At 37.1% G+C, this 23,078-nt stretch overlaps 1 protein-coding gene across 3 annotated transcripts in view; it reads left to right on the top strand.

The window, feature by feature from the left end:
• The window catches only part of LOC142357847 (unconventional myosin-XV-like), a 163,282-nt gene that overhangs the window by 109,791 nt on the left and 30,413 nt on the right, over positions 1–23,078 (top strand). For all 3 annotated transcript variants that reach the window (XM_075409359.1, XM_075409363.1, XM_075409353.1), the window contains 4 exons: positions 2,393–2,606; positions 9,142–9,300; positions 17,143–17,248; positions 17,676–17,896. In XM_075409359.1, the coding sequence (XP_075265474.1) occupies positions 2,393–2,606; positions 9,142–9,300; positions 17,143–17,248; positions 17,676–17,896 (700 nt within the window). The remainder of the gene's footprint in view (positions 1–2,392; positions 2,607–9,141; positions 9,301–17,142; positions 17,249–17,675; positions 17,897–23,078) is intronic.

The raw sequence follows: 23,078 nt of genomic DNA, 5'->3' as shown, positions 1-23,078 counted from the left end.
TTCAATCTTAAAAGTTGGTACATCTCAATCCTCCCAATTATCTCTCACCAACTTCCCCATCGAGCCTCCTCCACCTGACATTCGGACCAGTTCTCGTCTAACTCTCCCAACCCTCCACCCATCGCATGACCCCGCATGAATAGCAAAGCCAATGCTTGCCTGTCGTTTGAGAGCAATTCGACCGACGCTAGTCGGTTGTTTTTTGTCATCGTTTTTTTAATGCAAAAGGTCCTAAACAATTTCTCCTCATGACCACCAAAACGTTCAATTAAAAGCCAAGTCATCCTTATCGTTAACTCGTTCAAGGGTACGAAATTGAACTCACTTCTTAAGTCAACATAGGATTGCACTTGGGAAGTTTCTGTTTCCTTTTCAAATGCTCTCAAACAAAGTTCGTAGCAATTATATTTGTCCAATGGTCTTTTAATGTGATTTTTTGTCTGGCGCTTTTGATTTATCGGTTTCAATGACGGTATTAACAGGAGTTTCCCGGAGGACAATAAGTGGCTGAGAATCTTTCTTACAGCCTTACGGCTTGCTATTCTCTAAGTAATAACTAAAAAGGTTTTTGAAAAGACAGTTTCATGTTGTGAAGGCCCGCTCTTAATCTCGAGAATTTCGAGCTCCTTCTATCACACTGCCAAAAACCCCAACCCTCCCCAGTCCGCCTGGCTATTTGAGCACCCCATTCGTCCTGCCATGCCAACCCTACCCCATCCCCAACATCGCTTGACCCCCCTCCCCCTAATGCTTATAATCCTAAGCCCCAGCTGGATTACTAGTCCCTACTTTCTAATTGCTTTTGATCACAATTTTAAGCAATTTTTGTAAACGTGTGTGACTTCCGTATTCAATGATTACACGGGACCGGTTTTCGATCCTTTCGAGAGTAATATTTTCAGGAACATTCTTTCGATCAGTTCTTATGTAATCTTCACGCTTAACCTAGATTTTTTTGCGCGATTTGACTTGCGCGCATGGAGAAGTTAAACCTCTTGTTAAAATGAGATCAGTTGTGTGCAACCAACGTACATAGCCTGTGATGCATAAAGGTGAACGTCCCCGGCTGTCAACCGAGAGGTGAAGGGTTGGAACCCCTCCCCAGTTTTTGCACCACGAATTTTTCTCTGGACTTCGCTTCTTCTAAGTCGTTTGCCTCTTCGCCAGTCGTTCGAGAGAAATTCGTGCGACATTATTTTGTTTATCTTTTATAGTTCAAGGAGTTTGATTCTTGGCGGGTTGTTCTCCGTTTTTTAACATCTGTTCACACATTTAGACTTTTTGAAGTCAAATTAGAGTGGCAATTTTGGTCACGCCGACATAGAAGGATAGCAAGTTGTTCAAAAAAGCGAATGGTACTGCATTGTATCACAATGTTTTTATTCTGATTATAGATTGATTAATTGCTCTCGAACGAATTCTGAAGCAATTATTGTAAACGTGTCTTTTATGCAAAATTTTAGCTTGACCGTTTTGACTTTTTGAGTGGCTTTTGCGCCCCCTCTCTCTTTCAGAATTTTAAGCAGCTGAACCGAATTGGTTGCAGTTCTTTACGAAAATTCAAATTAAAAGTGCGCCAAAGTTGGTTTCTTTTTTATTTTTTCACTTTAAATTTAGTGTTTATAGTGGTATACAATAACCTCCAATGATGCAATTTCAAGCACCCATTAGTGAATTTAATTATCCCCCTAGTAAGCAGGCTGAAATAGATTCGAGCTCTCACTAGCCTTTCGTGGGCAATTTTTCCGACATTAGTCGGTTGTTTTCGTCAGACAAAAACTTGTTTAGCTGTACCCCCCTTTTTCAGGAAATCTGAGCTCTGCAAATTTCCTTCTTTGCTCATTTAAATCAATCTGCATTTTTAGAACGTCTGATCCTCAAAGCAACCTGAATCAAACGGCGTCTATGTTGGGAGAAAAGAACTCAAAAACAAGATTTGTTATAAAAAGCATGAAGCCCAATTATAGATACCCGTTTGTTAACTTTGCTTTATTTAGCCTTAGTTACCGTCTAATGATTATTGGTATTCATACTAGTCTCTTGATCCTCATTAAGAACAAGGAGTGAGTCGAACTAGTTTCAATTGCAATTGGAGGCATGGGGATCACTGGCTATTTTCCGGCAGTCTGCCGGATATGCTTGTAGTCGTTTATAATAAGATCTAACATCATTTGAAGCCCTTTAAGTTCTCCCAGGCAATAAAGCAGGCTACCATTAACAGCCTCTTCTCCTTTGTCCCTCCCATTGAAAACTTCAACAGAATCGAACTGCATTTCGAGGTCAAATCGTTATTTTGTGTTTTGGAATTTTTCTCTAATGTCTTTTTCTTGGTGTAACGCTAATAGTTTGCCACGTCATTTTCGAGTATTGATAATATCCACTTTTTGACCAGGTACCAACACGAACTGGAGTATTCGACAGTTGCGCTTGTGAAGGCTGTGGACTCTCACCAAACGGGTGCCCTTGGTGAGCTCCAGTACAGAAGGGGTGATGTGATCAGAGTGCTGGATGAGTACCCTCTTCAACCGATCTTTTTAGGAGAACTTAACGGAGCAGTTGGCAGAGTGCTCAAAACCAAAATCACGACCTATGTAGTGCACGAAGAGGTTAGTTAATGCAGAATGGCGCCGAGTGCCGGTGCTGCAATCGCAGCTCTAGTCTTCAATAACTGTTAAAGGTCGTCTTGATAACTGGGGTTGTATAAATGTTTGTAAAGCGTCACTCTCTGTGAACTTGTATGTTGGTGTCTCTATAGAACGGTTATTCCACAGTGCGTTCATTCTTTCTATCAAAAATATTTAAAGTAGCGGGGGGGTTTTATACTTCGATTTTTAATTCCAATAGAAGTCTCAAATAAAATCCTCCAAAATATTGGCGCGAAAAAGCGAGCTGTTTAAAGCTTGGATTTTTCAATTTTTCCCAACGAAAAATTCAAAAGTCAATGGGCGGCTGCGGGTTTCTGACTTTCATGCTGCAACATGCTACCCAAAAACTACGTACACCTAACTATTTTTGTAAAGGCGCAACAAACATCAAATAAAATTATCATTTTAATTTGAAATCAGCTCTCAAGTTTCTAACCATTGGCCTTTTCAACATCTATTAGACTTTTATAGCTACGATGCTGTAAGCTGAGCGGAGCTATATTGCGGTGCTCTTTGTTTTTACGACTCGAAGAGGAGTAGTGGTTATCTATCGGTCTTTTTGTTTTTATAGCTGCGAAGTAGTAAGATGAGCGGAGCTATATTGCGGTGCTCTTGGTTTTTACGACTCGAAGAGGAGTATTGGTTTTCTCTCGGTTTTTTACGACTCGAAGAGGAGTATTGGTTTTCTTAAGGTTTTTTTTTATCGGAAGTACTATTCGTTCAGACGATGTTTTGACCTAAATTGCAGTGTGAACTAATTTTTTCTGAGCGAGAGAAGTTTTTTGATCATGCGCTGCGTTAATGACTTTTTGACATTGAAAAGTAGTTTTTGACCGTTTTTTCGTCTAAGTGGCCTAGTTTTTTGCTTGTAATTTGGTTTTTTGTAGAAATAATTTTTAATCGATGCTATGTTGAAATGTAAACCCCGGAAATTGATAGCACAGTGTTTTGCGTAGCCTGACATTGCGTTTCAAATGCGAAACTGGCACATATTTCTTGATTTTTAGTTAATTTTTGTTTTTTTTCTATTAATTTCTTCATTTTTGGATTTCTTAGCTGTTTTTGGTCAAAACTCAGTTAATATGGCAACTTCCCTTTGATGATTCATATACTCAATGCCTCTTTCTACCTCGATGTAATTTTCTTTCATAAAATTGTACATTTGCTAATCCGATTTTCGTAATTTTTTGCCAATTTTTTTCAGTTTTTTTGTTTGCATTTTGCTTTTAATTACTAGAAATAGTATTTTGAGAGACTTTAATTTCGTTTCAATAAGAATTTTAAGTATTTTTTGACCACTTTTTTGCAAAATGATTCATTGTTTCGTATGTCTGAATTCTGCTTTTTCTTGTTTTATTCTGTTCAGCAAGTTGGATTTTTGTCTCGAATGACTCGTTGTCTTTTCTATGTCTCGAATGCTGATCAATGAAATGTACTCGTTTTTGTTGGTTTTTTAAATTTGATTTTTAACTTTCAAAAATCAAGAATTGGTCGTTCTGTTACGGTGTTCCTTACATTGTGTCCATATTCTTCACATTCTCGTTTGTATCATTCTAGTTTTGTCCTGGCACCTACTTTTATATTCGTTATATTGATTTTTCAATTGTTAAAAAATTGAATGAATTCAGCTTTTTCTTAGATCCTGGTTTCTTTGGTTTGCAATTGATTTAATTCAAAATAAGGCATTACTGGCACTTTGCTAGAAAGTCTCTTCCAACATTTCTACTTATTACTATTCATTGCAATTTTCTTCCGGGCTTGGTATTGTTTTTAGACAATTTTTGCCTTCGAATATTATTTTGTTGCTTTTTGTTTTTCTATGATTAATTTAATTTTTGAATTAGTATGAAATCATGTTGTCTAGCATATATACAACAAGGAAGAATCATGTATTTTTTGTCTTAATTGCCGTGATTAGAAATCTAATTGTAGTGGTTCTCTGATTCTTAATTTTGAGCACTCTTTTTTGAATAATTTTGACTTTCCTGTCTTTTTTGAAAAGTTTTTATCTGCCGTTTGCTTTCGCGATCTTTTTGAGATTAGAATCATTAATTATCTGAGGGCAATTGATGGCCCTGTCAGCTTTGTCAGGCTATCAGTTTTTTGACCATCCTAAAAATTTCTGACTTTTTTAACGTTACCAAACGTTTTCAAAAATAAAATTTTGCTGCATTTTCTTTCTCTTGGTGACAGTGGTTTAAATTTCACCGATTTTTAGATCAGACCCGGGGAGGTAATGAGTTAATGGTTTAATACAAAAGGTAATGGCTTCAGCTTTTTGTGAAGTTTTGGTGCTTCGAGTCGCTTCCGGAATTCTTCCGGCTATGTTTTTTTTTACAGGAAGTAGATTTGTTCACGCGGCATTTTGACCTAAAAGCAAAAGTGAGAAAAGCTGTCTTGGTGAACAGATTTTCGCTAAGCGATAGAAGTTTTTTGATCATGCGCTGCGTTTAGTGAATGACTTTTTGACTTTAAAAAGTAGTTCTTGACTGAATTGCACATATAGATGACCGTTTTTAGCCGTTTTTTCGTCTAAGTGGCCCAATTTTTTTTGCTTTTTTTGGTTTCTTGTAGAAATAAATTTTATTCGATACTATAATGAAATCCTTACCTCGGAAATTGATACCACAGTGTCTTGCAGAGCCTGAAAATGCGTTTCAAGTTGAAAATTGGCACATAATTCTTAATTTTTTAGTTAATTTTGGCCTTTTTTTATATTAATTTATTCTTTTTTGGATCTTTTAACCTTCTTTTTGTCAAAAATCAGTTAATATGGCAACTTCTTTTTGATAATTCCTATACTCAACGCCTCTTTCTACCTGGATGTAATTTTGTTTCATAAAATTGTACATATGCTAATCCGATTTGGGTACTTTTTTCCATTTTCGTCAGTTTTTTTGTTTGTCTTTTGGTTGTAATTGCTAGAAATAGTTTTTTTGTCCAACATAAGGGACTTCAATTGCGTTTCATTAAAAATTCAATCATTTTTGGCGTTAAGTTTTGAAAAAACAGTTAAAATTTTTCGTAAATGCAGTCTTTTCTTGAATTTTTTAAAATAATTTTTAAATTTCTTGATTTTTTTTAAATTAATTTTTAAATTTCAATAATCAAGAATATCTTTATGTTACGGTGTTCCGTACATTGTGCCCATATTTAAATTCAAGTTAGTATCATTCTAGTTTTGTCCTGGCACCTTCATTCATTTTCGGTTTATTGATTTTTTTAGTTGTAAAAAAATGAATTTCAGCTTTTTTTTTTCAGATTTTCAGCATTTCTTTGGTTTGCAATTGATTTCATTCAGCATAAGGCAGTACTGAGAGTTTGATAGCAAGCTTTTTCCAAATATTCCACTTATGACTAATTACTACCGCTTTTTCCGGCCTCGGTGTTAATTGAAACGATTTTCTGCCTTTAAATTTTCTGCTGCTTATGTCTTTTCTATGATCAATTTTATTTTTGATTTAGTATGAAATAATGTCTAGCTTATGTACAAGAAAACAGGTGTGTGTTGTTTTTTGTCTTAATTGCAGTGATTAGAAGTGTAATTATAGGTGTTTTCTGATTCTTAAATTTGAGCTTTCCATTTTCAAAAGATTTAACTTGGTTTTCTAAGATTATTATCTGCCGTTTGCTTTCGCGATCTTTTTCAGATTAGAATCATGAATTATTTGAGGGCTTTTGATAACCTTGTCAGCTTTTTCAGACTATCAGGTTTTTGACCACCTTAATTTTTTTGGATTTTTTAACGTTACCAAACGTTTTCAATAATATAAAATTTCGCTGCATTTTGTTTCTCTTGTTGACAGTGGTTTAAGTTTCACCAATTTTTAGAGCAGACCTAGAGAGGCAGTGAGTTAATGGTTTAATACAAAAGGTAATGGCTTACGTTGCAATTACGCTTTTGTTTGAGGTTCTGACGCTTCGAGTCGCTTCCGGAATTCTTCCGGCTATGTTTTTTGCCTCGTCGTCTGACACTCTTTTTCATTTTAAATTTGTTCACACAGCAAAGCTGAAAAAGATAAATTTTCAGAATGACTTCTTCATCTCACTAACTGCATTTGCGCGCGTGACGTCATTTCTCTTTCTTTAGCCAACGTTTTTAACTCAATTGCGTGATTGGATTATGACCATACGTGACTTACCTCACTCAATAAAATGACTTTTGCGCTTGAAAGTTCAATTTGAATTAGTTTAGGGTCAAAGAAACTCAATTGTGTAGTAAACGTCCCTAATGAAAAAGATTCTGCGCATTGAATTTTAACAAGCTTTTTTAATTTATCGCTGAATTTTTTTACCTAGCTTTTTGAGCGGCGTCGATAACTTTTTCACCATATTTCTGTATCTGTCTCTGTCTCGATTATACGGCAGGCAAGTCTATTCTTTCGCAGCTGTTCTGGAAATGTCTCGGCTTGGTTTTTACAGGAAGTAGTTTTGTGCGAGTTCATGCGTGCGAGTTCATGTTACATGCGAGTTCTGACCTAAACGCAAAAGTGAGAAAGGCTGTCACGCTGAACATTTTTGAGAAGTTTTTTCGCTGCGTTCACTGAATAAATTTTTGACTTTGAAAAATGTGTTTCATAGAACGGCGCTGAGGCTTTTTTTAGTTGTAATTTCGTTTATTGTAGAGATAGTTTTTGGTCGATGCTGCATTAATACATAATTTTCTGAAATTGACGTCAGAAAGTTCTGCAGAGCCTAATAATTCTTTTCAAGTGTAAAGTTGGCACATATTTCTGAATTTTATAGTTGAATTTTGGATTTTTTCATTGATTTCTTCATTTTTGGGTCTTTGAACGGACTTTTTCTGAAAAATCAAAGTATATGGCGACGTTCGTTTTGCAATGCGTGCTTTGAACTACTCTTTTGAACGTGAGAAATTTTTGTTTTATAAAATTGTACACATACTCATCCGTTTTTTGAAATTTTGTCAATTTTTTTGGTTTTGTTTTTAATTAGTAGGAGAAGTCTTTCTGTGCACATCAAGTGGTATAATTTTGTGTTATTATACAGTCGTTTGTTTTCACGTTTAATCTTTGAAATTCAATGAAAATTTGTTTCTTAATTAGAATTTTTATATTTTAAATACTTTTGTAGTGTTGACAATTTTATGCAAAGTATTTTACATTCTCGAATCACTGATCATTTTTCAAGTTTTTGTTTAAAAAGTAGAATGACTCTGTAAAGTTTTTCAGCGATGATTGTAAGATAAATCTATGCACTTAGTTTTTGATCAATAATTTGTTGGAGTATGTTTAAAACAGTATGTAAAACTCAACGCCGCATTTGAAAAATAATGTTTGATGAATCGTGAAAGCGTCAAGATGATTATGTTTGATGAATCTTGAAATCATTGTGTTTGATGAATTTTGAAAGCTAATTATAAAATTGTTTAAATAAACAGTTTTAATTGCAGGTCTGTTTTGTTTTTATTTTATTTGTTGTTAATTAATTCTACGTCAAACAATGGGTGGTTGACTCATGTACAAGATAATGTAATTAAGTTTTTTGCGTTTTAACTGTTTGGAAATTGCATTTAGCATTTTTATAAACTTCAGAGCGTATTACCTTTCGGTTTTTCCGTCATCATCTCCTTTCCCTTTCCTCGAGTTTCTCTTCGTTAACCCATTTTACGAAGTTGTCTTTCCGTTGCTAATTTTTGTTGCAAATTACCTGTATTATGGGGTTTTTCACCTATTGTTTTTTTTTGGAGTCGAGTCCAAAATTAAATTTCTATCAGATGGTGTATCAGTTTTTGTCAATTAGTTTTTCATGATATATTTCCCGTTTTTTTCCAAAATGCTCAGTATAATTATGAGTAATGAGCTTTAGGTAAATGAGTATATCGCTTTTCTACTGGGAGTCATTTCCAGAATTCTTCTGGCTATGTTTTTTGTGTTGTCTTTTTTGTTATACATTTGTTCACAGCGAAGCTGCAGTCAAATTTTTTGAATGACTTCTTCCTCTCACTAACGGCATTTACGCGCATGACGTCATTTTTCAATCTTTAGCCAATGTTTTTAGCTTATTTGCGTGATACTCGCGATCATTCGTGACTTACCTGTCTCAATAAAAGGAGTTTTGCTCTTTAAAACTAGAACTCAAGTTTAATTTGAATTAGTTTAAGGTCAAAGGAACTCATATGTGTAATAAAGGTTCCTAATGAAAAGGTTTCTGCGCAATGAGGTTCTACAGGCTTTATTAACTTATCGCTGAATGTTTTTTCGTAGCTTTTTGAGCGGCGTCAATAACTTTTTTAACTTGTACCTGTTTCTATGTTATACGGCACGCAAATCTTTTCTTTCGCAGCTATTCCGGAAATCTTCCGGCTGTGTTGGTAGAATTTTTAGTGCCATCTTACGTCAATTTTATCCTAACTTTACGACTCTCTCCAACTTTTCCAAGAAATTTTAGCATACTCCATTTTTTTTCAATCAATGTTTCGGTGCTTTGAATTTTGGCTTTCCATGCTTCAACTCCAGCTTTCGTTTTTGTTCAGGTCCAAAGCCCCCATTCAGTGACTGAAATTGAGTACGAAGTGCAAGAGTCGGTCGTGGTCGCACATCGTCAGCAGAAGCAGCTGTACCAGCAGCCATCTTCTTCCTCTATCGCCATGTCACAAACATCAATGGATGACAGGGGATCCCTATTTTCCCAGGTGAAGCACTTATGATCTAGCTTTCTTATTATAAGGAAGCAGCTGTAAGCGTAGCTACATTGTAGCACTGATTTTTAATAGCCGCCCTCATCTTCTCAGCCGGCTATTATTGCGCTCCTAATTTTTTTTTACAATTCAAAGAATTTGAATTGTATTGGCGCGCTGTCTTTTTTTTAAGATCTGTTCACATATTTTCATGATTTTTGAAGTCAAATTGGAATAGTGATTTTGGTCACGCCGAAACAGGAAATGGAGCGAAAAAGAGAGTGGTATTGCGGCGTGATATTTTTTCGCTCTAATTTTAAAGTAGAGTGAGAAAACGGTCTTTGAACAAAATTTCGCTTTCTCGCTAGTAGTTTTTTTGTTCACATGCGGCAATTTCACTTTGATTTTTACTGTTTTTGCGATTTTTTGGATCGGGTTTTTTTTCTAAATGGTTTTTCCAATCCATTTATAGTCCATTCTAGGTCTAATTTTCTGTTTAGTCAATGAAAATTGTCTAGTTAATAGCCGCCCTCATCTTCTCAGCCGGCTATTATAGCGCTCCTATTTTTTTTTTACTTCGTCGAATAAAAAAAATGTTTCGCTTTACCTCATTTTGCCGCCTTTTCAACATTTTGCGTGAAATCTTTTTGACTTCTCTAGGCTAGTTTCTCTCTTCTCTCATTCTGCTAAAAGTGATTTTGAACATCAGTTGCTCAGCAAAGCAATTCAAAATGAACAGAGTTAGTACAAAAATGGATGTCACAAATAGAAACGGGATAAACCCATAAAGCCCAATTTTAGATGCCCGCTATTTGAACGTCGTTCCTATAAGTCTTATTTACCATCTCTAATACTTATTGTTATTGATGGTAGCCCCTGTAGCCTCTCTCTAAAACAAGTATGTTCAACCACGAAATGCCATCAAAATAAATCGGACTTAAAAAAATGTTTTTGTACAAAAATCTTTTTTTTTCAATATCTTCTGTTATTTCAATCCCAATCATGCTTATTGGAATCAACGGCGGCTATTTTCCGGCAATCTGCCGGGTATGTTCCTGCTATGTTTTTTTACTTCGTTGAACAAAAAAATATTTCGCTTTACCTCATTTTGCCGCTTTTTCAACATTTTGTGTGAAATCTTTCTGACTTCTCTAGGTTAGTTTCTCTCTTCTCTCATTCTGCTAAAAGTGATTTTGAACATCAGTTGCTCAGCAAAGCAATTCAAAATGAACAGATTCAGTATAAAAAATTGATGTCAGAACTACGGGATAAACCCATAAAGCCCAATTTTAGATGCCCGCTATTTGAACATTGTTCCTCTAAGTCTTAATTACTATCTCTAATGCTGATTGGTATTGATAGTAGCCCCTGTAGCCTCTCTCTAAGAAACAGAAGTATGTTCAACTACGAAATGCCATCAAAATAAATCGGACTCAAAAATTTTTTTGTACAAAATTTTTTTTTTTCAATGTCTGCTATTCGTTCAATCCCAATCATGCTTATTGGAATCAAGGGCGGCTATTTTCCGGCAATCTGCCGGGTATGTTTATACAAGTCAAAGATTTTGAAATGTTTGGGACACTGATTTTTGGTGATATTAATTGCTCTCAAACGAAGTTTGTAGCTATTATATTAATCCTGTTGGTCATTTTTATGCGATTTTTCGCTTGATCGATTTTTCGTCTGAACCATTTGACTTTTTGTCCTCAAGAACGGGATAAACAAGTAGCTCCCACTGCGCTCAAAAAGGGGATAAACAAGTAGCTCCCACTGCCCCCGCTGCGCTCACCTCGCGCCCTTTCAATTAAGCTAAAGCTAGCCTCACTGAACCGTGACTAGCTATTGACGAAGCCAACCGATCGCCGGTCGTTTGAGAGCAATTTGCCCAACGTTAGTCGGTTATGTTTCGTCGTCAGGAACGGGTAAAACAGATAAAGCGTGGAGGGCACTAAGTAGCTGAGCCAATCTTTTGGGAGAAATTCTTTGCCAAAATTTTTGCTTTTCTAGAACGTCCTGATTTCCTGAGTGAAATTTTGTGATTGAGATACTTCATTTTGGAGTGATCTATGTTGCTCTCATTCTGAAGTCAAGGTTTTTTTTCTATAAAAGCGACTGTGAGCAAAAGAGAAGCATTGTAGCTTAGTTCTTAAATTGTCAGTCTGACAGTCCGCAGTTGCGGGGTTCGAACCCTTGCTAGAGAGCTTTTTGCGCCCACCACACTCCCAAAAATTAAATTATACCGGCCTGTCGTTGGAGAGCAATTCATCCGTTAGTCGGTTTTTTTATAGCTGAGAAGCTGTAAGCTGAGAGAAGCTATATTACGGTAATCTCGTTTTTTCTGCTTTGTCGCTCGACGCTCTTTTTTGTTTTATACTTGCTCACAATCTCTCTAGCAACAGTTTTTATGTCATTAGCGCGAGTAGATTTTAATGTGTCGTACGTACTCAACAAAATCACTTTGCGTTTTAAAGCTTCAGTTTGACATGTTAGGCAAAGAAACTCATGTGTATATAGAGTTCCGCGTCTGTGGAATGAAATTTAACGAGCCAGATCAATTTATCATTAGATTTGTTAAATAGTTTTTTGGGTGGTGCTGATTCAACTCATTTCTGTATGTTTCTATCTGTATTCTATTGCAGGAAAGTCTATTTCTCAGCTATTCGCGCGATCTGCCGGCTATGTTTTAAATAGGAAACATCAAATTTTGTAGTTTGGGAATTGTTTGCGGAATTTTTTTAGTCACGGTCCTCTTTTTTGTGCGTTTTTTGTATCATCAAGTTTTCTCACTGTTTTTTTGGTCTGGCCAGCATATTTTGATCCGGATAAAAGGGACAAACTGGTATAGCGCAAGGGCATTCAGTAATTGGCTGTTCTCTGAGGGCCTTTGTAAGCTCTAACTCTACGGTTGATCGATGGTGTTCAGGAGAATTTTTCGCGGTTTGAGCTGTTCTTAATCTTGAGGTTTTGACTAAATTTTTTATTTTTTAAATTGTTTTATGTTATATCAGCAACTCCATCAACTCAATTTAGGGTCTGTTGCTATCTATATTCCGCAGCTCATAAGTCTACCTTATGTCAGCGCAATACATTCTGGCTAGCTATAGTCTCATAATCTTATATCGACTTCACAGGTGTTTTGGTAATCTGCCTGTTGTGCGTTTTTAATGATGGGCGAGCAAAAAACGGCAATTCATGTAGTGAAAAAAATTGTTGCGGTGAACAAATAGAAAAATCGGACAAGAGTGAATTTGTCGGAAAAATAAATTTGGTTTATTAATAGCCGCACAGCGATAGCTGGGGCTATTATTGGCCTTCTCTTGGTTTTTTTATTTCGTCGTCATGATTTTTGTTACAACCATATGACGTCACAGCCACTTTTTGTTCATTCGTTCATGCAATTTCAACTGAATTGCATGTGTGACGTCATTTTTCGCTCTCAGTGGAGCGAGTTTTGTTGTTCATTTGTTTGATTAAATTTTTGGTCACACTTGACTTACCTCACTCTCAAAAATGACTTCCTCACTGTGAAATTTACTTTTATTTACATTAATTCAAAGAGATAAGGTCAAATGGGTGTGTGTCACTCTAAATGAAGGTTATTTGAGATCAGCTAATAGAGGCAGCAATAACTTATACAGATTTTTAATCAAAATATAACAGATCAGCCTTCAATGAAAAGACGAATTTTTTTGGTCTGTCTTTTTTACTGTTTTTTAGACTGCCGATCTGCGAATCTATTGCGGCTATTTTCTGGCAATCTGCCAGCTATGTTTTTAATTGATCTTAAATTAATTTTGTACTTTAATCCTGTTAGTCTTCAATTCAATTTTTGTAAGACTGAGTTTTCGTCTTACAAACGCATTTTAGTGAATTTTGTTTTCAGTTATGAGGTCATTAATTTGCTAAGGAGTTATCTACTAGCCTTTCTGGTCTTTCAAGCTGGTAATTCTGTGACTTTTTCACCCAAAATAACTTCTGCACTGACGTTGTTCTTGATTCAAGATCAGAGAAGGTCCCTAATGAAACCCTTTTTAAATGAATTTGTGCAAAAATTATCAACTCATCTGTAAATCTCATTTGCTTAGTGTCGTTGCTGGCGTCCATTACTTTGTCAACTCATTTCCGTATCTGTTTCCGTCTAAATTCTGTGGCAAGAAATTCTATTTCGTAGCTATATTCGCAACCTACCCACTATGTTGTCCTTCTTTGTTTTATAGTAAGTCATCAATTGCTCTCAAATGAAGTTTGTAACAATCATATTAATAATATTAGTTCTGCTGATGTTTATGGGATTTTTTCCTACGGACTTGTCTGATTTTTTTTTGTTTGGCCATTTGACTTTTCGTCCTCAGAAACAGGATGAACAGGTAAATCGCGAAGGGAATAAAATATTCTTAGAGCCTTACGGCGCATTAGTCTCTTTGTATGCTATTTGCGGAAAGTGTTCAGGAGACATTAATTCATCAAGTGAAGGGCGGTCCTTTGAGTTTGACCCTCTCGTACTTCAGCCCCCATTTGACTCCATCGCCAATTTCCTCCCCACAGCTTACGCCCCATGCCACCCTTTTACCTCATTCCACTTGTAACCCCGCACGCTCCCTCCCCCCAGCTATTATTTAGGCGCTCTCCTTTTTTATTCGTTTTACCTTTTGATCACGTTTTTCGCTTTACATAAGTCACTTCATGTTTGACTTCCGACTTACTTCACTCAATGTTTCAACTGATTAGATTTTAAATTCTTTCATGTATTGAATTACGCGATATAGTGAATACGGTCAAAGTCAAAAGAGCAAAATCGGGATAAACCGATAAAGCCCTGTCATTAACTCATTGAGAATTAGGTTTCAAAGTTCATTAGTGTTTGCCAGCTGATATCGGTATTAAGCTTATTAGTTTTCAGTTTAGAAGCTGAATTAAGTATAGTTTTATAATCTAATTGAAACTGCACGCCAAATTAGAACACTTTTTTACACTGAAAAAAAGGAGAAAAAATTCAGTCAATTTGTTCTTTTGCTTCAATCCCGATGTTCATCAAGCGCGTCAACGGTGGCTATTTTCCGGCTATATTTATTTAATGGCACGTGTTGTGTAATTGTGGGTGCAAAATGTACTGGGGACACTAAAAAGAACCAGAGTATCTTATTTTTCTTTAGTTCGTGAAGGCCTTTCGTAACCATACAATATCATTTTTTACAAGTTTTCGGTTTACGAACGATAACTAATTGCTCTCAAACGGAGTTCACTGCAACTATGTTAGTCATGCAGTCTTTTTTGCCATTTTTCTCACTCTTAGTTTTTAATTGCTCTCAAACTAAGTTTGTAGCAATTATTTTAGTCCTGTCGGTCTTTTTTATGCGATTTTTTGCTTGACCGATTTTCAATCAGCCCTTCAGTGCCCCCTCCCCCGTGGTTAGCTACTGACGGACAACCGCTCGCTAAAGACGCAAATTTATACTATTTTGCAATTTTTTTCAAGCTTTGACATTTTTTTTATTTTTATCAGCCCTAGGTTTTAATTTTTCTTTAGGTTTTTATAATAGGTTACTGAGTAGTTTCTACATGTAATGGAATGGTTTCAACATTTTAATATCACGAATTTTTGCTTTTTTGAAAAAACGTGCAAATTTTTTCAATCTTTTGTCATTTATTTTTCTTTATTCAGGTCTTGCCAGACCCTGGGACCAGGAAACATCCTAAGGGGTTTGATAATAAGTTAACTGACAAATTTTTATTGGCCATAGAATAGTTTTTCAGGTTTTTTTAAAAATTGTTGTCTTTTTGTAGGTTTTTTTTTCAGCCTCAAGAGCGCGGAAACCTCTTCTAGAGCTTGAAAATGGGTTGCTGTATAATTTCTAGATTAAATGGAATGTCTTGCAATATTTCAACATCCTGAATTTTAGCATATTTTTGACAATTTTTGCCATTTTATGACATTTTTTGCCAATTTTTTGACAGTCATTATTCATGTTTTTTGAGCCTCAAGGGTCAGAAAACTTCCGTTAGGGTTTGATAATAAGTTACTGGAAAATTTTTGTTGGACATTAATTTTCAACTTTTTAATATCACATGTTTTAGCAATTTTTTAAATAAATTTTGCAAGTTTTTGAAATGTTAGTCATTTTTTCAGGTTTCTCTATTCTTAAGAGCCACGCAAGTTCCTCTAGGGTATGATAATATGTTACTGCATAGTTTATAGATGTAATGGAATGTTCTTCAATATTTTAATATCACGAATTTAAGCAATTTTTTAAAATATTTGCACTTTTTTCATGTTTTTGAATTTTCTCCGAAGGCAGAGGCCCTGCGAGCTCCTCCAAGGTTTGATAATAAGCTGCTGCGTAGTTAATGGGATGGTGATTAAAATTTTTTTATGACTCAACTTTTTGGATTTTTGGAAATTTTTTTTTGTTCCAAGTGTATGGACATTTATGAGCCTGTGAAACTATTTCAGGCTTGAAACAGGGATACCGATTAGTCTCTTGAGACAATGAAATGGTTTTGATGATTTGAATATCTTGAATTTTAGCAAGATTTTGGTAAAATTTTTGACTCTTCAAAATTTTTGAATATTTTAGTCCTTTTCTGAGTTTAACGATCATTACTGGCCAACGAAGCTTTTCAAGTCTTGCAGATGGGTTATTTGACATAACTCCAGAGACAAAAAATAGTTTTGAGCCTTTTCACTACGAAGTCTGGAATCATTCTTTTGAAATTTTGCAAATCAGTTTTTTATCTGATTTATTTATTAACAATGCTAGAAAACTAAAAGTTGCAGAGTCGAATCAAGCTAAACCTAGACTCACTAAACCGTGGCTAGCTGCTGACGAAGCCAACTGCTTGCCGGTCGTTTGAGAGCAATTCGCGCGACGTTAGTCGGTTATGTTTCGTCTTCAGGAACGGGTATAACAGGTAAAGCTAAGTAGCTGAGGGCACCAAGTAGCTGAGCCATATGCAATTCAGCGAAGCTATTCTTAGTCACCCAACCCTCTTTCCCTTCGTTCAACAACTTTCACCTGGCGATTTGTACTCCTCCTGCTCCTCCTCCGCCTCCGCCACTTTGTCCTCCTCCTCCTCCTCCTCCTCCTCCTCCTCCTCCTCCTCCTCCTCCTCCTCCTCCTCCTCCTCCTCCTCCTCCTCCTCCTCCTCCTCCTCCTCCTCCTCCTCCTCCTCCTCCTCCTCCTCCTCCTCCTCCTCCTCCTCCTCCTCCTCCTCCTCCTCCTCCTCCTCCTACTCCTCCTCCTTCTCCTCCTCCTCCTCCTCCTCCTCCTCCTTCTTCTTCTTCTTCTTCTCCTCCTCCTGAATTTCTCCCACTCAGGCAGTTTTAGAGGGGTGGGAAAAACAGGCATTTTAATTCTCACTCAGCACCTTTGCTTTACTCTAATCTCTAGACATTACAAGGTCTTGTCTCAGATATTAGTTCTTCTTCTTGGTAGGGGGGATAATTACCGTGTTGATCATTTTTCGAGTTTAGGGAACAATGAAGAAGGCTTTATTTGACTGTTTTACATTTCCTTTGACGCATCTACATCAAGGGCTTTTCGTTGATTTTTTGGGTTTTTGTTTCTACGTCTTTTTCTTCATGGTTGCTGACTTGCACTGGTGCAACTGCACAAATTTTTAATTTGCTTCAAAAATTTTGTTTTCTTATGAAAAGCGAGTTTTTCATTCCAAAAATCTGTTTTCATTTGATGCTGAGCACTATAATGCTCAACATAAAATAAAAACAGATTTTTGGAATGAGAAGGCTGTTTTTCATAAGATTAAGTTCATATGAGCCAACGTCTTTTAGCGGCAATCTGCTTTCTTTGTGTATTGCATTTCAATGCGCTATAAATTACAACATGTCGGTTGTTTCAGGAATCAGTGTCGGCTATAGTTTATAACGAAAATATAACTGCTGTTCCGGTGCAGAAGGGATCGATGTTGGAGTATGCCATGAACTATTTCCGACCGCCCAAAGAAAGTAAGAAAACAAATGTACAACTGTTATTTCTGATAGGCCAAATAGCGTAGATACACACACATCTGTCCTCTCTTATTGTTGATTTGTATCACAATAACGAAATTAATTCTTTCTTTCTTTGACAAACTCTTGTTTTGGCGAAATAGTGCCATTATCTAGGAAGCTGTAAGAGCAAGGGGACAATGTTAATCAATTTTTTGTATCCGTATGTATTTGCTATCTTAGTGCGTGACCATTTTCCCTGTAATATATGTTGGCCTATTACAAAAATGTTTAATCAACCAGCATGTGTCGAGCTGCGGAGGTATAAGATTTAAACAAAAAGAATTGAAACGAGCTTGAATTTAGTTGCACTTTGTTGTCAACGAACTAGCTAGCTAATGAGAGCAGCAAACACAAATATGTTGGGAATGAACTGATGATTTAGAGTCAATCAGAGACGATTCTGCGCCAACCGAGGTTGGCATTGCTCACTTGCAACGAAGACTTCGGTTTCAGAAGACGCCAATGACCAAGTCACTCACTGAGATGCCCACTCATAGTGACAACCTGTACGCCGAGAGGTCATTCAAGAACCTGTTAAGGTTCACTGGAGATACAAAGAAAGAGCACAAGGCTGATTACAACATAGTGTACGACCTTCTCAAGGTACCTATGCTTGATTTCAGCTTCGAAAAGAAGTCGAAAAAGCCCTACTGTCATCTAACGCTTGCTATTTTAGTAATGCGTCTGAGAGCAGCATCTTATATAATATCGGTGAAGCATTTTGTTTTTCAGTGCCTTTCGAAAGCAGAGGAGTCTGTGATCCCTATCTATTTCTTGTCAATTAAGACATGGAAGTTTCTTTGACAACTTCGAGATCCAAGATTCTCCGGTTCCTTCAATGAAAGCTCGTTGAATTTTATTTGAAGGCGACTTCAATTGCTCTCGATCAACGTTTGAAGCAATTTTTGTATTCGTTTAGGCCGGGTAGAAAAAAAATTAGCTCCTCCATTTGTTGGAGAGGAATTTGTCTGACTTTAGGGGGTGTATTTTTTACCTTTTTTGAACGTCCTTCGTTTTACGCCAGTCCCACTTTTTACTGTTTCTTTTTTACTTTTTCTGGCTCAGTCGATCGAAATTTGAATTAATTTGACAAACCTACGCTATGTAGTTTTACGTTCAAGAGTTCAATCAAGGTCATTGGAGCAATTCAACAGACAAAGGATTTGCGGTCCTTATGCCATGGAGAATTAGGTTATCAGAAGTCATTATAGCTAAAGCTAATTGATAGCCCGTATTTCAAACGCCGTATTGTAGTGTCTAATTTCCAAAGCGGCACAGAGATCACTTTGAACATGATACATTTTGAAGATTTTTCCCCTGCCTGTTTCAATCCCAATGGTGGTCAAGCGTGGCCCTCTGGTGCTTTTTCTGGTAATCGGGCAACCTTATTTACTTTTTAATTGCACTTTGAACGATTTTTAGCTACGTGAGATATTTGCATCTATTCTGTTTTGCTGCTGATATTCAAAATTTTCGCTTGACTGTTTTGACTTTTACTGTTTAACTTATACACCCCTTCTTGCGTTGGGTGTGATCTAAATTTCTTTCCTATTCACAAGTTGGCGGCAGTTTACTACAAAAATTGAAATGAAAAGTGTGCAAAATGTGTGATTTTTTTTCACTTTAAATCTTAGTAGTGACATATATTAACCTCTAATTACGTCATTTGAAGCCCCCTCCTGCGTTAATTTAGTTAGTTTCCACCCAACCACCCGAATGAAACAGGCTGTATTATATCTGAGCTCCCACTACTCATTTTGGAGCAATTCTTCCGACATCAATCAGTTGGTTTGTTTGATGCTCCCCTGCGTCTGTTTTCATTGTCTTTTGATAGACCAACTCAACTATGTTTTTCTGGTTAGCTATTACCTAGTTTGGTTGCTTTTTAATAGCCGCAGTCAGCCTCTCAACGGCTATTATTTAGGCGCTCTCCTTTTTTTAATTCGCTCTTCCTTTTAATCACGTTTTTCGTTTTACATAAGTCACAACTTTCACGTTTGACCTCTGACCTACCTCACTCACTGTTTCCACTGAATGGTTTTTAAATCCATTCACTCAATTCCGCAAGACAGTATATACAGTCGAGGTCAAAAGAGCAAAATCAAAAGAGATGAGATAAACCGATAAAGTTCGGCCATTAAGTACTTGAGATTTAGGTTATCAAAGTTTATTAGAGTGTTTACTAGCTGACATTGGTATTAAGCTTATTAGCTTTCACTTTAGAGGCTGAATTAAGCATAGTTTTATAATCCAACTGAAACTGCACGCCTATTTAGAACACTTTTTGACAATTTTCTGTTTCGGTTCAATCCCGATATGCATCAAGTGGCTTTTTTCTGGCAATCTGCCGGCTATGTTCAGCCTATTCTTTCAGTTTTTCGTTGCCTTCTTTATTTGGATGAGGTTTTGATTTTTTTTTCTTGACTCATTAATGGCCGCGAAGCAATAACGAGGCTATGATTGGTCCCTTCGTGTTTTTACGAGTCGAAGAGGAGTATTGTTGTTTTACAGGTTTTTAAGGTGAAGCAAGTTTGTTCGCGACTTCTTTTACAATCCAAAATTATGAATTTTCAATCCGAGGATCTGTTCGCACTTTCTAATTTCTCTCAAACGAAGTTTGTAGCAATTATATTAGTCCTGTTGGTCTTTTTAAGCGATTTTTTTCTTGAGCAATTTTTGGTCTAACCCAAATGATTTTTTGTTTTTCGTACTGAAAAACGGGATAAACAGATAGCGCCCAGCGGGCTGTAAGTGCTCTTAGAGCCTTTTAGATCACTAGTCTCGAAATATAGAGATTCCTAGAAACTCTTTTGGAGACTTGTACTTATGGTGTGAAGGTCGGGTGTTAGAAATTGACTCCCCCACATCAGGCTCCCTCATTCTCCCCTGTCCCCTCCCCCGCGCATGGTTTAGGCCGTAAGGGCCTCAGGCAGCCAAAGATTCACCTCCCATCGTTGACCCGACCCAACTTGTCCACCCCCCCCCCCCGGTGCACCCCCGCTGCTTTCACCTCACGCTCCTTCAGTTAAGCTAAAGCTAGCCTCTAGACCGTGGCTTTTTGTTCAAAACTTTTTTCTTTTCGAACATTTTACTTCTGTTCTGGAACCTTCTGTTTGAGAACATCCTATTTTAAAAGTAGCTCATTTTCCAATGTACTGTTATCTTTTTTCTTCCACTTACTCGCTTCTCTTCACCCAATGATGGTCAGGGAGGTCTGTTGTGACTGTTTTCAGGCAAACTGCAATCTGTCGGCTACGTTTGTTTGTTGGTAGCAATTAGTCGGCAACAGAGTCTGTAGCAACTAGTTGGCTCCTATTGGCTTTCTAATGCAGTTTTTCACGTGAATGTTTTTTCGTTTTATCGATTTAACTTCACGGGCGCCTTTATCACGCTTGATTTCAGTTTTTGTTCCAGTATTAGCCGCCCTCATTGTCTCAACCATCTATTATAGCGGCCCTCATTTTTTACAATCCAGACATGAATTTTTAATCCAAATATCTGTTCGCACTTTTTAATTGCTCTCAAACGAAGTTTGTAGCAATTAAATTAGTCATGTTGCTCTTTTTATGCAATTTTTCTCTTGAGCGATTTTTTGTCTGACCCAATTGATTTTTCGTCCTCACAAACCGGATAAACAGGTAGCACCCTGCGGGCAGTAAGTGCTCTTAGAGCCTTTCAGCTCACTAGTCTCCAAATAAAGATTCACAAGAACTGTTTTGGAGACTGGTACTTATGGTGTGAAGGGCTGTTCTTAGGAGTTGAATCCCCTTACATCAGCCCCCCTCGCGCCCCCGTGCATCGTGTTGGCCGTTAGGGCCTCAGCCAGCCAAAGATCACCCTCCCACCGTTGCTTCAACCCCACTTGTTAAGCCCCCCCCGTGCACCCCCGCTGCGCTCACCGAACGTTCCTTCAATTAAGCTAAACCTTGCCTCACTAGACAGTGGCTTTTTGTTCAAAACTTCTTTCTTTTCGTACATTTTACTTCTGTTCTGGAACGTTCTTTTTGAGAACGTCGTACTTTAAAATTAGCTCAATTTCCAATGTGCTTTTATTTTATTCTTATCCACTTACCCCTTCTCTTCGCCCAATGATGGCCAGGGAGGTCTCTTGTGACTGTTTTCTGGCAAATTGCAAGCTGCCGGCTATGTCTTTTGTCGGTTTAACCGAAACAAAGTCTGGATATTAGTTGGCTCCTATTGGTTTTTTTAATGCCGTTTTTCACGTGATCGTTTCTCGTCTGGTCGATTTAACTTAACGCGCGCGTTCTTCACGCTTGATTTCGTTTTTTGTCCCTTATTAGCGGCCGTCATCGTCTCAGCCATGTATTATAGCGGCCTTAATTTTTTTACAATCCAGAAATGTGAATTTTCAATAAAAATATCCTTTTGCACTTTTCATTTGCTCTCAAACGAAGTCTGTAGCAAATATATCTGTCATATTGGTCTTTTTATGCGATTTTTTTTGCTTGAGCGGTTTTTCGTCTGACCCAATTAGTTTTTCGTCTTCAAAAACGGGATAATTAGCTAGCGCCCGGCGGGCTGTATGTTCTCTTAGAGCTTTTCAGGTCACTAGTATCCAAATACAAAGATTAACAGAAACTGCTTTGGAGACTTGTACTTATGGTGTGAAGGTCGGGTGTTAGAAATTGACTCCCCCACATCAGGCTCCCTCACTTTCCCCAGTCCCCTCCCCGCGCATCTTTCTGGCCCTAAGGGCCTCAGTCAGCCAAAGATCCCCCTCTCTCCGTTGCCCCGACCCCAATTGCCAATCCCCCCGGTGCACCCCCGCTGCGCTCACGCTCCTCCAATTAAGCTAAAGCTAGGCTCAGTAGACCTTAGCTAGCTACTGATGCAGCCAACCGGTCGCCGGTCGTTTGAGAAATTAAGAGAAAACCGGTCGCCCGACGTAAGTCGGTTATGTTTCACCTCCTTCACGATAATTGAAAGTGGTGATTTTAGTCACGCTGTTGTACTAAAACAAAAAACAAACATTTAACGTGGAGTTAGAAATTTATTTGTGAACCAGTGATTAATAGCCTTCCTCATCTTCTCAGCCGGCTATTATAGTGCTCCTCTTTTTACATTTGATTCGCTTTACCTCATTTTGCCGCTTTTTCCTTATTTGATGTGAAATCTTTTTGACTTCTATAGTCTAATTTCACTCTTCTCTCGTTCTGCTCAAAGTGTTTTTGAACAGCAGTTGCTCAGCAAAATTTTCAAAGTAAAAATTTTTCAAGAAATTATATCGAATAACTGATTTTCGCAAGCTTTTGTCTTCTGCAAAAATCAATTATTAATGACAGATCTCATCTGTTTCCTAAAGAAGCTTCGTTTTATTGGATCAATTTTTTTACGTTCGTAGCTCTTGCTATCTATGACTAATTCGCGGTTCATTTTTTGTGTTTTGATAGTCTTTTTTGTACTTACTCAGGGTTGATCACTTAATCCCATTAATTAGTGACAGATCCGAGTGGTTGCTAAGGGGGATTTAGCTGATTGTTGATTAAGTTTTTGCCAATGTTATTGTTCCGACCCCATTTGTAGAGGGAGGAAATATATACTCAAATGGGTTTTTTTCAGACAATTTTGGCCGATTGATATATTCATCGGAGAGAAATGTGAGAGGTATCATTAAAAAGCTCGTCCAGCGTATAAATCGAAACTAAATTTTTTTTGAGTTTTGTTTTTTCGAGGAGTAATCGAGGCTTCAAGTTTTGCGTGAACACTTGATATTTGGCATGACCTCGTTTACTTACAGCGTTATATTTGTTCGAACTAAGATTTT

The sequence above is a fragment of the Convolutriloba macropyga genome, chromosome 2 (genome assembly GCF_964194025.1).
Source record: "Convolutriloba macropyga chromosome 2, txConMacr16.3, whole genome shotgun sequence".
NCBI lineage: Eukaryota > Metazoa > Xenacoelomorpha > Acoela > Convolutidae > Convolutriloba > Convolutriloba macropyga.
This window is presented reverse-complemented; position numbering and strand designations above follow the sequence as displayed.